The 14221-nt window shown below is 38.3% G+C and overlaps 1 protein-coding gene across 1 annotated transcript; it reads right to left on the bottom strand.

The window, feature by feature from the left end:
• Positions 1-6845: 6845 nt before the first annotated feature.
• On the bottom strand, positions 6846-9566 carry LOC18439296 (G-type lectin S-receptor-like serine/threonine-protein kinase At2g19130). The gene is given in 2 exon segments (XM_088864446.1): positions 6846-8037; positions 8040-9566. Coding segments are annotated over 2 exon segments (2334 nt in total). The 5' UTR covers positions 9430-9566; the 3' UTR covers positions 6846-7093.
• Between the last annotated feature and the right edge of the window lie 4655 nt (positions 9567-14221).

The raw sequence follows: 14221 nt of genomic DNA, 5'->3' as shown, positions 1-14221 counted from the left end.
TCTATGCTTCCCATATAACAATAACACTGATATATTTCTCTTTTTTCAACCGTCCATTATGAATTGAGGGTTAATATTGTCCCAATCATAATGTCATGTCTCTACACTATTTTATTATTAAGTTTTTATATAAAATATTGTGACACTAAATTTTGAGCGTCCACTCCTTTATTAAACTCACACTTGTAAGAAATATAAAAAAACATATTCGTGATAAACAAAATAACCAAAATACCCCTAAAAGATTCAAGGGATATTTTGGTCATTATATTTTATCAAAAAATTATTTTTAGTATTTTTTATAGGTGCGCCCTAATGAGAATATGCCACGTACCAAATTTCATATTCATACAATCTGTATAAAATAATTTAAAATAAAATACTCTGGGGCGTCGGCTCTAGGAGCCAACGATGAGTGGCTCACTTGATCAAAATTGAACAGTTGGATAGTAGGGGAAACATAGACCTTCTATATTGTTGGGGAAGTACAAAAACATTTCCCTTATATACTAACCTTCTTGTATAAAATTTATATACTTCCTCCTATCCCTCTATTCATTCTGAAGGGATTGTTGAAAAGGCTCAAATTAAAATGTCACCCTTCAATACTATTCTACACATTTTGACATAAAATTTTGGGTGTCCACTCCTCTCTTAAACTCCCATCTGTAAAAAAAATATAAAAATAATATTTTCAATAAAATAAAATATCCAAAGTTCTCTTGAAAGTTTTACGGAATATATTTTATCAAAAATAAACTTCTAATATTGTTTTAGGTGTATCCCCATTAAGATGATGATCCGTATCAAATTTCATATTCATATAATTATAAATAATAATAAAAAAAAATACTCTGAGACGTTAGATCTAGATGAAACGATTAGTGCCTCGCTTGATATTGGATGGATGAATGATAGGAAAGCATATATCTTTACGATTGGGAAAAATATAGAAACCCTTCCCTTATCCCAATAGCTATATATTAATGGGCGTCTCAGTAGTCCCTTACAAAGTCATTGTACAGACGTCTCTTGTGAGACCATGGGCGAGTAGAGCCTTTAAAGGTATTTGGGCTATCGCGTAACATAGGGATGGCCTGTAAGTAGCTTATCACGTGCAGTTGCAGATCTCCTTTCCCACTTAATATGTTACGGATGTCCAGGAATACAAAGTCTAGCGACGTTAAATTATATTTTAAAAAAAATAGACAAATTAAAATGTAGGTTCAAAAGGACATAGTTGGAAGTAATGAGAAAATACATAAAACTTATAACTTTATTAAGGATATAGTTCATTGAATATGTTACAGAAATCCAGTAATACAAATTACATTTAAAAAAAAGACATATAAAACAAAAGGTAGGTTCAAGACAATATGGTTGAAAGTAGTGAGAAAATATATAGAACTTATAACCTCATTAAGGGTACAGTCCAGTGTTCACAATATTGACCGGTTCAACTCAAAACTGACAGGTTAGATTGGCACTAGGCACTGATCGGTTTCGGTTTTGGTGATCCAGCTAGATATTTTTAAAAATTCAAAAAAAATCCCAAAAAAATAAGGGAGTTGTTTGTAATGTGTTTTGAATTTATTTATTTTTACATCATTTTGGCAAAGATTGGAAAGTGTTTTGGCCATGAATACTTATTATATATTTTTTTTTTCTTTTTAAAATTTTAAAAATACTCCTTGGCATAAATAAAAAATTTAAAATCCATTAATTAATTTTCAATTTCAATTGGATTTACTTTGTTTAATCATATTTTAAATATACTTTAAATATTTTTCATATTTTTTTTTAATTTTTTATTTTTTTTAACAATTTTTTGACCCGTTGGGATTTGCTCAGTAATGCCAGTTGAATCGATCAGTTTACCAGTTACTCATAGCCCTTAATAGAACCAATGTTATCATATTCGCTTCAGATTCTTTTTCAATTTGGTGAGAAAAATGAAGCAATTCGGTGTTTCTGTAGATTCGGTGGAAGATTTTGGATTTTTTTTTAAAAAAAAATTAATATAAATAAATTAGATACTTTTATTTATATATATATATATATATATATATTTAAATAATTTTCTATAGATATTTCTTTTTTTAAGCCGAAGAGGCCGAAGCTTTGGCCGAATCATCCCGATGCAGACCTAAATCTAACTGAAGCAGCCCAAAACGGATTAAATCTAACAGAAGCAATAGCACCAGACTTTGCTTCGCTTCAGTCTAGACCTAAAATCCGAAGGCTTCAGCGTCTCCGGTTGAAACGAAGTGAATTTGACAATATGAAATAGAATAAAATGATGAACTAAAATTTGTGTACCTGACCAAAAAACTTTGACGATGATGATAGGAATGATAAGGAGAGAAGAGGAGAGGTTTGTTTTAGTTGGGTAATAGACGTTAATCTTAGGATAAGGTTTACTCCCATTTGATTTATCTCATTGCAAGTTACGTACGGGAGGCGGCATTAGCGTGAGACGTAGTCTTTTATGCCGCTCTTAATTACTCAGGCGAGTAAACTCGGCCTTGCACACTGGCGACCCCAGTATCTTTGAGTTGGGTTAGTCCAATTTGGGATCTTAAAAAAAGTTAAAAATATTATAAAAATTTAGAAAAAGAAGAATTTTTTTAGCAATATGATTTTTTATGTTTTTTGTTATTTTGGCAAAAATTAGAAAGTGTTTTGGCTATAAATACGTATTTTTATATTTTTTCTTTTTAGATTATTTCTAAAATTCCTCCGTCACAAATTGATTCTTAAAAATCTATTTTCGAATACTTTTTTAACCTCATTTGGGTGTGTTTAGTTTAATTTTCGTTGTACTTTTTAAACATATTTTTTTTTTATTTTATTTTATAAGCACTTTTGGGTTTGGCCAGAACTCTGCCCAACTCGAGCCAAGGTACTCCGACTAAGACCGAGTATTCGGCTTACTGAGACTCCGAGCTAAGTTCTCAGCCCGAGTTGATCCTTCCAACACTGCTTTTAAGGAGGCAAGATTGTTGGTCGGCAGGAGGCCTGACATGCATGCGCCATTTGGGCGTCCACTCCTCTCTTAAACTCCCACCGGTAAAAAATATAAAAAAAATATTTCAATAAAATAAAATATCAATAATTTTTCTGAAAGTTTAGGGGGCTATATTTTATCAAAAATAAACTTTTAATATTTGTTTTAAGTGCGTCCCCATTAAGATGATGACACGTACCAAATTTCATATTCATATAATTTGTAGAAAAAAAATCAAACAGCCAATACTTCGCTTGATCTAAATTGGATGGCTGAATGGGGGGTAAGTATATAGCTTTACAATAGGGGAAATATAGAAACCATTCCCTTATCCCATTAGCTATATATATAGGCTTCTGGGTAGTCCCTTACAAAATCATTGTAAGGGGTAATGACGTCTCTTGTGAGACTATGGGCGAATAGAACCTTTAAAGGTATTGGTCTATCGTGTAACATAGGGACAGTGAGTAGATAGCTTGTCGCATGCAGTTGTGGGTCGCCTTTCTCATTGAATCTATTACAAAAATCTGGTAAAACAAAGCTTGACGACGTGAAACCACATTTAAAAAATATATATACAAAACAAAAGGTAGGCTCAAGAGGATATGATTGGAAGTAATGTGAAACACTTAAGGACATGATTGTATAGCCCTTAATCGAACCAATGTCATCAGATTCGCTTCGGTGTCTTTTTCGGTTTGATGAGAAAAATGAAGCAATTCGGTGTTTAGGGGAAGGCTTTGGACAAATTAATATAAAAAAAATAGATATTTTTATACTAAAATATATAAAAACTGAAAAGTTAATTTCTTTGTTTTAAAAAAATACTTTTGTATAGATATTTCTTTTCTTAGGTCAAAGAGGCTGAAGCTTTGACCGAATCGTCCCGATGCATACCTGAATCTGACCGAAGCGGCCCAAAACGAACCGAATCAAACTAAAGTGGTAGTACCAGACTTTGCTTCGCTTCAGTCTGGGCTTAAAATCCGAAGGCTTCAACCTCTTCAACTGAAGTGAAGTGAATTTGACAACACTAAATAGAATAAAATGATGAACTGGAATTCATGTAGCAGACTCAAAAGTTTTGATGATGATGATAGGCAGAATAAGGAGAGAATAGGAGAGGTTTGTTTTAGTTGGGCCATCGACGTTAATCTTAGGATAAGGTTTACTTCTATTTGATTTATCTCAATTGCAAGCTATATATGGGAGGCGGCATTAGCGTGAGACATAGCCTCTCATGCGCTTCATAATTACTCGGGCGAGTAAACTCAGCCTCCCCACACTGGCGACGCCGAGTATCTCTGAGTTGGGTAGTCCAATTTGGGATCTTAAAAAAATTTAAAAACATTATCAAAATAGAGAAAAACAAGAAATTTTATTGTATTATGGATTTTTATGTTTTCTATCATTTTGGCAAAGATTATAAAGTAGTTTGGCTATGAATATTTATATTTATATATATTTTTTAAATTATTTTTAAAATTCTTCCGTCACAAATTGATTCTTAAAAATCCACTTTTCAATACCTTTTTCAACGTTATTTAGCTGTGTTTAGTTTAATTTTAGTTTTACTTTTTAAACATATTTTTCGTCATTTTTATTTTTTTTTATTTTATAAACATTTTTGGTTTTGGCCAGAACTCGGCCCAACCCAAGTCGAGTTACTCAAGACTGCTGTCAAGTACTCGGCTTACTCAAATACCGAGCTGAGTGCTCGGCCCGAGTTGATCCTTCCAACAATGCTTTTAAGGAGGCATTAAAGTTGAGACGTGAAGGTCATAGGTAGGCAGAACGTTTGATAGGCATGTGTCCTTTGACGAGAGGGTGGATGATGTTTTTATACTATTTTTAATTAGAGTAATGATCATGTAAGACATTTCCACGTCCATGTCTATAAGATATCAAATGATCACCATTAAATTTGGCATAGATATCTAGAAAAGTTAAGTCCCATTGTGATAACTTTTTTAGAGAACCGTATCAAATTTAATGGTGATCTTTTAAGGTCCTACACACATGTGTGTGGGAGGGTCTTATAGGATAATTACTCTTTTAATTAATAAAACTTTTTATTCTTTCTCAATATTTGGCGAGCGCGGGCACGCGTAATTTTTGTTGTATTTACGATTTTATTTTGTGTTTTTCATGTGTCTCAATATGGCTAATATCAACCATTATATTTTCAATTTTATTTTGTCAATAAGAATGAAAAACCACAACGTAATGACTAGGGTGCTGCCACCACGATCCCAACTATACCTTGTCATTCTATCTCTTTGTTAAGTTTGTGCGACACTCTCTATTTCCTAGAGTTTCATGCTCTTACTTGGGTTAGACAGGAGCCTGCTAGATTTCAACCTGTTTTGGAACATGAGAATTGGGAGCACCATCATGTTCACTAGGTTTATCTGATAGTGATAGTATATCCGGATATGAGAAATATTATGCAAACCTATGTCAGACAGTTGTCGAGCGAGATGGTCGAATGGTCTCATTAGATTTTATACTCAGCATAGTTTCTAGGGGGAAATTTGGGTTTTGAGAATAAACAAAGAGAGCACTGATATTAGGAGTAACGAGTATATCCAGTTTATTCTCATGCAGCTTTCAGCCACAATTTCAAACAGGGTGACATGCTATTCTCTGTAGAAGTGTTGGGAACTTGCTAAAGGGGTGACGAGCACATCCGTTTTAGCCTCGTGGTTTTCGGTGGCAATTTTGAGTATAGTCCCTTGTATTCTGTAGGAGGTTTGAGGTAATCAACTACTACTTCCACCATCTCTTCACCTGATTTTCTAGCTGAAAACTATGTGAATATGTGGTGGTTATTAATAGAAACAATATCCAATTCCAGTTTTTGGAAAGTCCACAATAGAAATATTGTCATGTTTTTTTAAGATGAGAATGTAACAAGATAGAAAAGTGTATATTGTATGTAACAAGATAGAAAAGTGTGTATTACACAATTGTATTATCATTATATATAAAACGAAAGAACCACTAAAAAATTTTGATTCATTTCCTAGTCCTTCTCTCTATTGAGGCATTGTTGGTGCACTCCAATACATTAGGCCAAACCTTTCCTATAGTGTTAATATAACGTGTTAATTTATGCACGCCCTACAATTGCATATTTTCAGGCAATTAAGCGAATTCTTTGTATCTTAATGGTACACAATATTATAGTTTAATAATATTATCTGTTTATTCCCCTGAGTTATATGCCTTCCCTAATGCAGATTGGGCTGGTGTCCAACCATTCGTCATTCGACTACTAGCTTCTGTACTTATCTTGATTCCAACTGCATATCTTGGAGTGCTAAGAAACAATCGACTATAGCTCGAAATACCGATCTATAGCATCCATTGTTGCAGAATTAAAATGGTTTTATTTTATTCTTCGGGATATTAAGTTACCCCTTCCTCAGCCACCAATACTTTTTTGTGACAATATTAGCGCTCTTTATATGACAGTTAATCTTGTTTTTAATGCATGGACAAAGCACCTTGAGTTAGACTAACGTTTGTGCGTGAAGAGTTTGTTCTTGGTTTACTTATCACTCATTTAGTTTCCTCTCGCAATCAAGCAGCCTATATATTCACCACGCATTTGCCGCGAGATGTTTTTCGAGATATGTGCTTCAAATGCCTCCTCAGCCGAGTTTGAGGGGGAGTAATAGAGACAATATTCAATTCCAGTTTTTGGAAATCCCACAATAAAAATATTGTCTTTTCATTTTGAGAAGAGAATGTAACCGGATGGGAAAATGTAGATAGAAAAATGTGTATTGCACAATTGTATTACCTTTATATATACAATGAAAGAACCACCACAAAATTGAATATTGTTTCTATTATATATAAATGTTCACACAAATAAAAGGACTTGTTAAAACATAATAGAAAGTTACTCTATTTTGGATAACTAAGTACCGAATAAATGCAACAAATACATGCTACCAGGACCCCCATTTTTACAGAGATGTTGTCCTAGTTTTCTTCATATCATAGGGGCCTTCTTAATCTCAACACCTTCCACACCTCAACACATCTGAATCAACTAACTAACCATACAATTACCCTTCAGTTGTACTCAAACACCTCAAGGGTCCTCAATAACAGAGGCCTATCCACGTTTACTACGCCTTCCAGGACACGGACCACCTGTTCCATGGTCGGCCTAGATCCCTCCTCCTCTTGCACACACCAACCTGCCACCCTACAAGCACGAGCTACCTCCTCCACATCAGCGACACCCTTAAGCCTAGGGTCCAACATTGCCAGATCCTTGCCATCCATCATTTTCACCAACACTTCAGCAGGGAAGAAGAAACCTCTTTCCCAGTCTGCATTTCTCCTACCTGAGATAAGTTCTAGCAATGTCATTCCATAACTATATACATCTGCTTTGGTGGTTATGGCCTCATCAGAAAGCCACTCTGGTGCTAGATACCCAATGCTTCCTCTAATGGTAGTTAAAACACGGCTGAATTCCCGACTCATTAGCTTTGCTAACCCGAAATCCGTCAACTTTGGGCTGAAGTCATGGTCCAAAAGTATGTTTCCCGGCTTGATGTCACAATGTATTATGCACTCTCTGCAATTTCCATGTAAATAAGCTATCCCTCTAGCCGTTCCAAGTGCGATATTGTATCTTGTTTTCCAGCTCAAACAGTCAGGACCTTCTCGAAATAAATGAAAATTCAAGGAACTATTGGACATATATTCATACACCAATAATCTCCTAGATCCTTGTGCGCAGAATCCTCGTAGTTGGATCAAGTTGATGTGTTGTATTGTTCCGATGGTGGACACCTCTGCTCTGAATTGCTTCTCTCCTTGACTATGTCCCTCTAGCCTCTTAATGGCAACATGCGTCCCATCACTCAGATAGCCTATAAACACTGAACCAAAACTCCCACCTCCAATTTTCTGCGAGAAGTTCTTAGTTGCACTTTTCAAATCTTTGTAATTGAATATCATTAGTGACCCGTCCATCTCGGTCCTTCTTGGAGCCAGTTTCATCCACAGATAACAGAGCACACAGCTATGATCTTTGGTAATTTTTTGTTCTCGTTTCTACTAGAATTAGGAAACAGATCAGAAGAAGCAGCCCGAATGTAAAGCTTGTATGTTGTCTCCTCTTCTTTTAGATTCAGAATATCTCCAGTATATGTGTAGCAAGTGTCACTGCCAGAATTCTGTGCATAAGCAGTGCAAGAACAGTTTGCCAAACACCAAGCCTCACAATCTTTGGTATCCACAACTGTCGATGGAATCGATTTTTCCCATACTTCTGTTGTATTAATTGGCCAAAACCCATCTCTCTCGCCATTGCGGAAGCCACACTGCGACTTGGTCTTTCTAACACACCCTCCAAACCACTCACCCAAATTCCATTTATGAGGAAACTTGGGTTCAAAACCAGGGATGCAGCTGCAAAAGGGTAATTTTTGGCTGCAGCTTGCGAAGGGTCCACAAATGGCATAGATATCACAGGGGTCTCTAGGCAGTGACACAAATAGGTTCCACGTTTGTTTCTGCTCATTCAACGAATACTGCCGGATCAGCCCAGTTACATCCATCACAAACCGTAAGATGGTGGTATTATCATAGCAGGAGTAATTATAGTAGCTCTCATTCTCGTTATCAATGAAGCTGAAATTGTAAATGTAATTCAATCTCATCTCTGGGACTGCACTGAAGATGTGCCCATCCCACTCCCCAGAACTCCAATACCTTTTGCTTCCATTCCAATATGCAAGATACTGTTTAGTTCCATTCGGGTCGAGTCCGAGGGAGAAGAGCCCAGGTGATGGGTCCTCTGAATTCCTCCAAGATTTGAGCAATTGGTTTTGCCTAGTCTTCTTGTTCAATCCCATCTTTCCTCCTGGTAACCATGTATCCGTGGGATGATCAAAACTCTGCCACATAACTCTTGAAGATCCAGCCTCCTTTAGAACCAGATTCCCATTGTCTAATAAAACAGCAGAGGAGGAATTTGCAGCTCCAGATGTGGAACTCAAATCGGTGGACCAAATTGGGACTTGGGTTTTGTTCAAGAGGACTAAGTTTCCATTCCCTGAAATTTTGAGTTCAGATGAGGTGTCCGGCAATGGTGTTTCACGGTTAGCTACCCATACAACAGTTTGGACATGAATTTCTTTGTACCAGATGCCTATATACCAGGATTGCAACTTATCTGGGCTGAGTTCAAAGACACCACCTTTAGAGACTACGGTTTGGTTTCGTTTAAGAGATTTGTCTATAGAGATGGTATCTAAAGCAAAGCCAGAGCAAGAACCAGAACCAGAACCAGAACCCGAACCAGAACCAGAACCCGAACCAGAAACAGAAAGAGAAATCGCTAACAGTGATAAAATAACAGGAAAGAAACGAACTTGGAATTTGCAACCCATTGCACCTGGTTTTCACTGGCACCCACTTTAGAATGGAGGTTTAGTTGATAGTTAGCAATGCATATAATGAAACTCAAAAGTGGGAGGTTTGCAAGGGTGAAGACTTTCTTGAAAGTCTTCATGCTGGGTTCTGTAGATTGAGATGAAAAGGGATTGCTGAAAAGGAATTAGTGATTGTTTTTTATGAATATATGGACTCAATGGGTGTGGAATTTAGAGAGAGAGAGAGAGAGAGAGAGAGAGAGAGAGGAAAATTCCACACTTGAATTTCAAGCATGGGACCACGACCGTAGAATTGAACCTTGAAACTAAAGACTGTAACGCTATGCAAAATTTGAATGAAATTGTGTGATTGGAGGGCTTGATAAGAGTCATCTCCCACCTTAGCATACGCTAGAGGGGCCGGGCCCTCTGGATCCGTGAAAGCCGAGCAAAAGAGCAGGACGATTTTGATCACCAGCCTAAATTTATTTGGATATTTTGTTTTGGGTGCAATTTGGCATGCCGATGCATCCGTCCCTGTAGAGGTAAGGTGCACCTTCAAATTTTATCATGGTGTATAATTTTGATGTAAAATGTTCTTAGGATTATCTCAAAATCTATTTTTACATCTAATTATAAAAGTTTAAATTTAAAAAATAATTCAAATAAAGTAGATTTATAAACACATGAAAATCTTGAAAATGGACGGTGTAGATAATATGTTGTAAAATGTACTATTTTTGAGACTTAAAATCTTTTTATTTTTTATGGTCATCCATCTCGATGTCGAGATAATCAATCAAAGGATTTTCCAACATTAAAACTACCTTTTCCGACATTATAAGGTTTTTAGTTAGTTTTCAATAAAGATAAATGGGTGTGGTTTTTATAGAGCAGAGGCCCTAAACAATCAAAGTAAAGCGTACCTTCAATAGTATCTAGAAATGTGGTTTTAATACTGAAAATTTTTGTGATTGCCATAAAATATATTTTTATATCTAATTATAAAGTCTCTCTGGAGTGATGAAGAAATACTCAGACCCGATGGATGAGATTGAGGAGGAATCGACACCCATGGCCGAGTGTTTCCTATCCCACGGAAAATCCTTTAGGTCGCTTATTCGACAATTCTTCCTTCCCGTGGAGGCATATTCAAGTGTTTATACCTACGAAGTGTATAGTAATGTTTCGGCATATTCACGCACTCAAGTCCAGATTCCATCGGGTTATTTCTCGGCCGGCTCTATCCCTAAAGAAGTGAATGGGGGGAGACTTTCCTAATTGATAAAACAACGTGATTTCGGGCGGGGCCGGTCTAACCTACTCCCCTTTCGGGCATGCTAAGGTCCCTCCACTTTCTCGACGTCGGAGAATGGGGTATTCTTCCCCACCGGTAAGCCAGACGCGCTGCACCTCCCTCTCGTTAAGGGGCGCACTCCGATACCATTGATGTCCGATAGCTTTGACAGTGATGGCTGGATTTACCACTATTTCGTCCATCGGGTATGGCAGGGCGGATGAGGGCACAGCGATGAACATCAGAATAAGACTTGGTTGGGGAGATGGTCCGAAGAATCTCTATAGTAGTTCCATGAACAATCCTTTGCGGGATTGGATTTCTTTTACAGTCCTTATTCTATAAGGTAAGGCTCGAACCAACATCCATAATACGAGAACCGGAATAAGGATTGGGGAGAAAAAGAGATCGTTATGCAAGTCAATGATTCCGAGCATCAAAGGTGTTGCTGCGTCTTTCAATCCGGTTCCGCAGCGTCACAAGGATTCGTGAGGTCGTCTAGGAATTATGAGAGGAGGCCGAATAACCATATCGAACAACTCATTTCCCTATCCTGTTGTTCCTCCCGACCTTTCGCTCCCGAAATCGAATCAAGAGACTCCCTTAGTATTCCTTTGTTTTCCCGATCCGGGCTCTCCTATTGAAGAAAGGTATAAAGTTGAAACAACACACTCCTGAAGGCAGGGTTCGACCACGACATCTCGCTTGTCGATAAGGGTACGGCATTTCTTCTTCTTTGGGTAGGGTCTGGCCCGAACCTCTCATTGGCGCGGAGGGGCGAGAACCCAAGGTTTGGAATCGGCGAATAGTAGGGCGGATTGAATAGAGGAGTCCATCTTAGCGGAGTGCTCTTCTTTAAGAGAGGCTCATGCCAGATAGGTGGATCCGGAACATAGTTTAGTAGGGGTGTCAGCAACACTATTCGAGTCATCGTGGGGAGTAGGAACACGAGTTATTTTCACCGACACTATAATGATACCCGGGCTTCTATTCCAGTTGGCTAGGGCTCCCTTACCAAAATCTGTTGAGTCGGATTGCACTTTCTCAATAGGGAGCAGAGGAAATCTCAAACATCTATTACATACGTGTTAGAAACGGTGAATCAGGGTAGGGATCGATCGACCTTTATTGAAAGGTTCGAAGTTGGGCGACCCAACCCAACTTCTTATTCAAGGTATACGATTCCATCTGTAACTAAGAATCTTAGGCTTACCTATTATGTTTCTATAGCTATGATTCCCTTTCCTCACCAGCATTCTGCGACTAATAATCTTGTGGTTCACCAACATCGTTAATAAAGAGTATACGATGGGATCGGTGACTAGGGGAGCATCTCTTCCTACTACTCCTGTAGATTAGGATTGATGTACTATGCGGGGGAAGTGACTACAGTTAACCACCTCCCTCAAGTGCTAGCGTACAAGAAGGAGCTTTCGGCAGTGAATCACATGTCGAAATACCAAAATGTTTAATCATCGAGATTTGTGCTTGGTCTTTCGCCTACCGTATATGGTGTAACGGCATCTCGTGCCAAGGGTTGAACCCGGCTCACAAACCAGGAGATCTGGGTCTTAAGGAGCGATCATCATCAATCCCATTCTACTACTCATACTCAGTTAGTACAAATTATGACTATTGTCAGTCTCCGAGGGACATCGAAGACTTGGAACTACATCGATAGACAACCACCATCACTACCATTACCATTTCGAGAGAAGCAATCGGCTTGGGATGATGTCATTGGTTCTTTTCTTCTCTTTCCGCAGGTGTTCCGAGAGTGCCTATCCACTTTTTTGGTAAGAAAGGCCCACAGCAGACATCTTCCAAAAAGCTGGTTTCGCTGCTCATTCACATTAGGGAGCGGGGCTTTTTTATTGAAGCATAAATTCTCGACTCACTTTATTGATGGGACATTTGGATCTCCTTTTCCGACCTTACTTGGGTTTCATTTGAATTCGGTAAAGCGGCTTCGCCTTCTCGCTTTTGTTCAATTAGAATATTCGCAAAGTTTTATTTGATGGAGATTTGTAGCATCATTCAAGTAAATACAAATTGAGATCGTAGAAACATGAGCTTGTGATATAGCTACACCTAATTCCAGACCGGTTAATGCGATAACTATAAATGAAGGACCAGGATCTCCTATGAAATAGAAAAGATCATTCATACATAGCATCCATAACATAAAGTAGAGTCCCTCTCTCTCTTTACCTCGTCCAATCATCTTCCCGGTCCTGAATGACACAATGAGAAGGAAAGAGAGTCACAGAACCGTTCAAGGTTTTCGCAAAAAGACTAAGACTAATGGATGGAAAGGGTCCAATTTAGGAATATAAAGAACTTTGGACAAAGACAAAGAAGGAGATAGACTTGCTTTTTGAATAGGTAAAGCAAGAAGTCAGCAAGAAGGACACGAGGCGGTATAATCTAAGAGGTAAACATAGAAGAGTTACCCGTCATATGGTTAGATGCTCCAGAATCCAGAATCAGGGGAAGAAGATGAACTGCCCTCCAAAGACCTGTATCGAGGAAAGATGAGTACCTGATGCCTGATGCAAAGTCTTAGCAGAAGAAGCAGCAGAATCAGTTGTACCCTGGCTCATGCTCAAGACAGCAAAAAGTTGCTGCAATAAATCACTCGGTACTGGAACGGATGGAGATACACATAAGAATGGAACCAGCCCAGCATGTTGAGGAGACTCGCTCGAATGGCCTTCAGTAGTTGCAACATTTGCCTGCCGATTTGAAAGAAAGACTGGCGCTTGCAAAATTGACAGGAACGAAGTCGCTCGACTATAAAGGTAAGCATCATAAGCAGCAAAGGTAGAGCGCGCGGCGCGCTATTATTTCTTCGCTCCTTAATAGCAGGTTGCGGCTAACTATTAAAAATCGGTAAGCAGCTTTGAGAGAGCGCGCGGCGCGCGAAAGCCTTTAAAGGAGAGGAACTTTGGCCCTTATTTCTATTTCCGGAAGGCCCTAAAGCTTCAAACCTCTTCCTGTACCAGCTGCGGGATTGAAATAAATGAGAGCAGACCACATTGGATGAAGGTGTGCTCATTACCCGCTGTCGTTCTTCCTCATTGATCAGAAGCGGCATTGGCTTGCCTCGTTACTTCATGTTTGAACCAATATAGATTATCAGGTTTGAAACCAGCAAGCAGCTGAAACTTATGACCAGCATTCAAAGCATAAGCCGCTTTTGCATATCCGCAGGAACAGTCACACGAGCAGGCAAGAACTGGCTGATAGAATAAGCTCCAAAATGTTTGAAGCTTTATAAGGTTTGTAGTAGTCAATCTTTTCTTTCCTGAGCGAGTGAGGCAGCCGAACGAGTAAGGCGAAGCCCTTTCCATTCCTTACTCCCTGGCTTTCCCTTAGGAAAGGGAAGAGTCGTCCTTAGGCCCTACAGGGCAGGGCTTCCAGTAGTTTGTATTTCCTACCCACCCTATACTATAAGGTAAGGTAGGCTTCCAGTAGTGCCTATGCCCTCTGTCAGGTTCAGTTACTGAAAGC

The sequence above is a fragment of the Amborella trichopoda genome, chromosome 4 (genome assembly GCF_054954075.1).
Source record: "Amborella trichopoda isolate Santa Cruz 75 chromosome 4, AtrichopodaSantaCruz75HAP2 v2.0, whole genome shotgun sequence".
NCBI classification, from domain to species: domain Eukaryota; kingdom Viridiplantae; phylum Streptophyta; class Magnoliopsida; order Amborellales; family Amborellaceae; genus Amborella; species Amborella trichopoda.
This window is presented reverse-complemented; position numbering and strand designations above follow the sequence as displayed.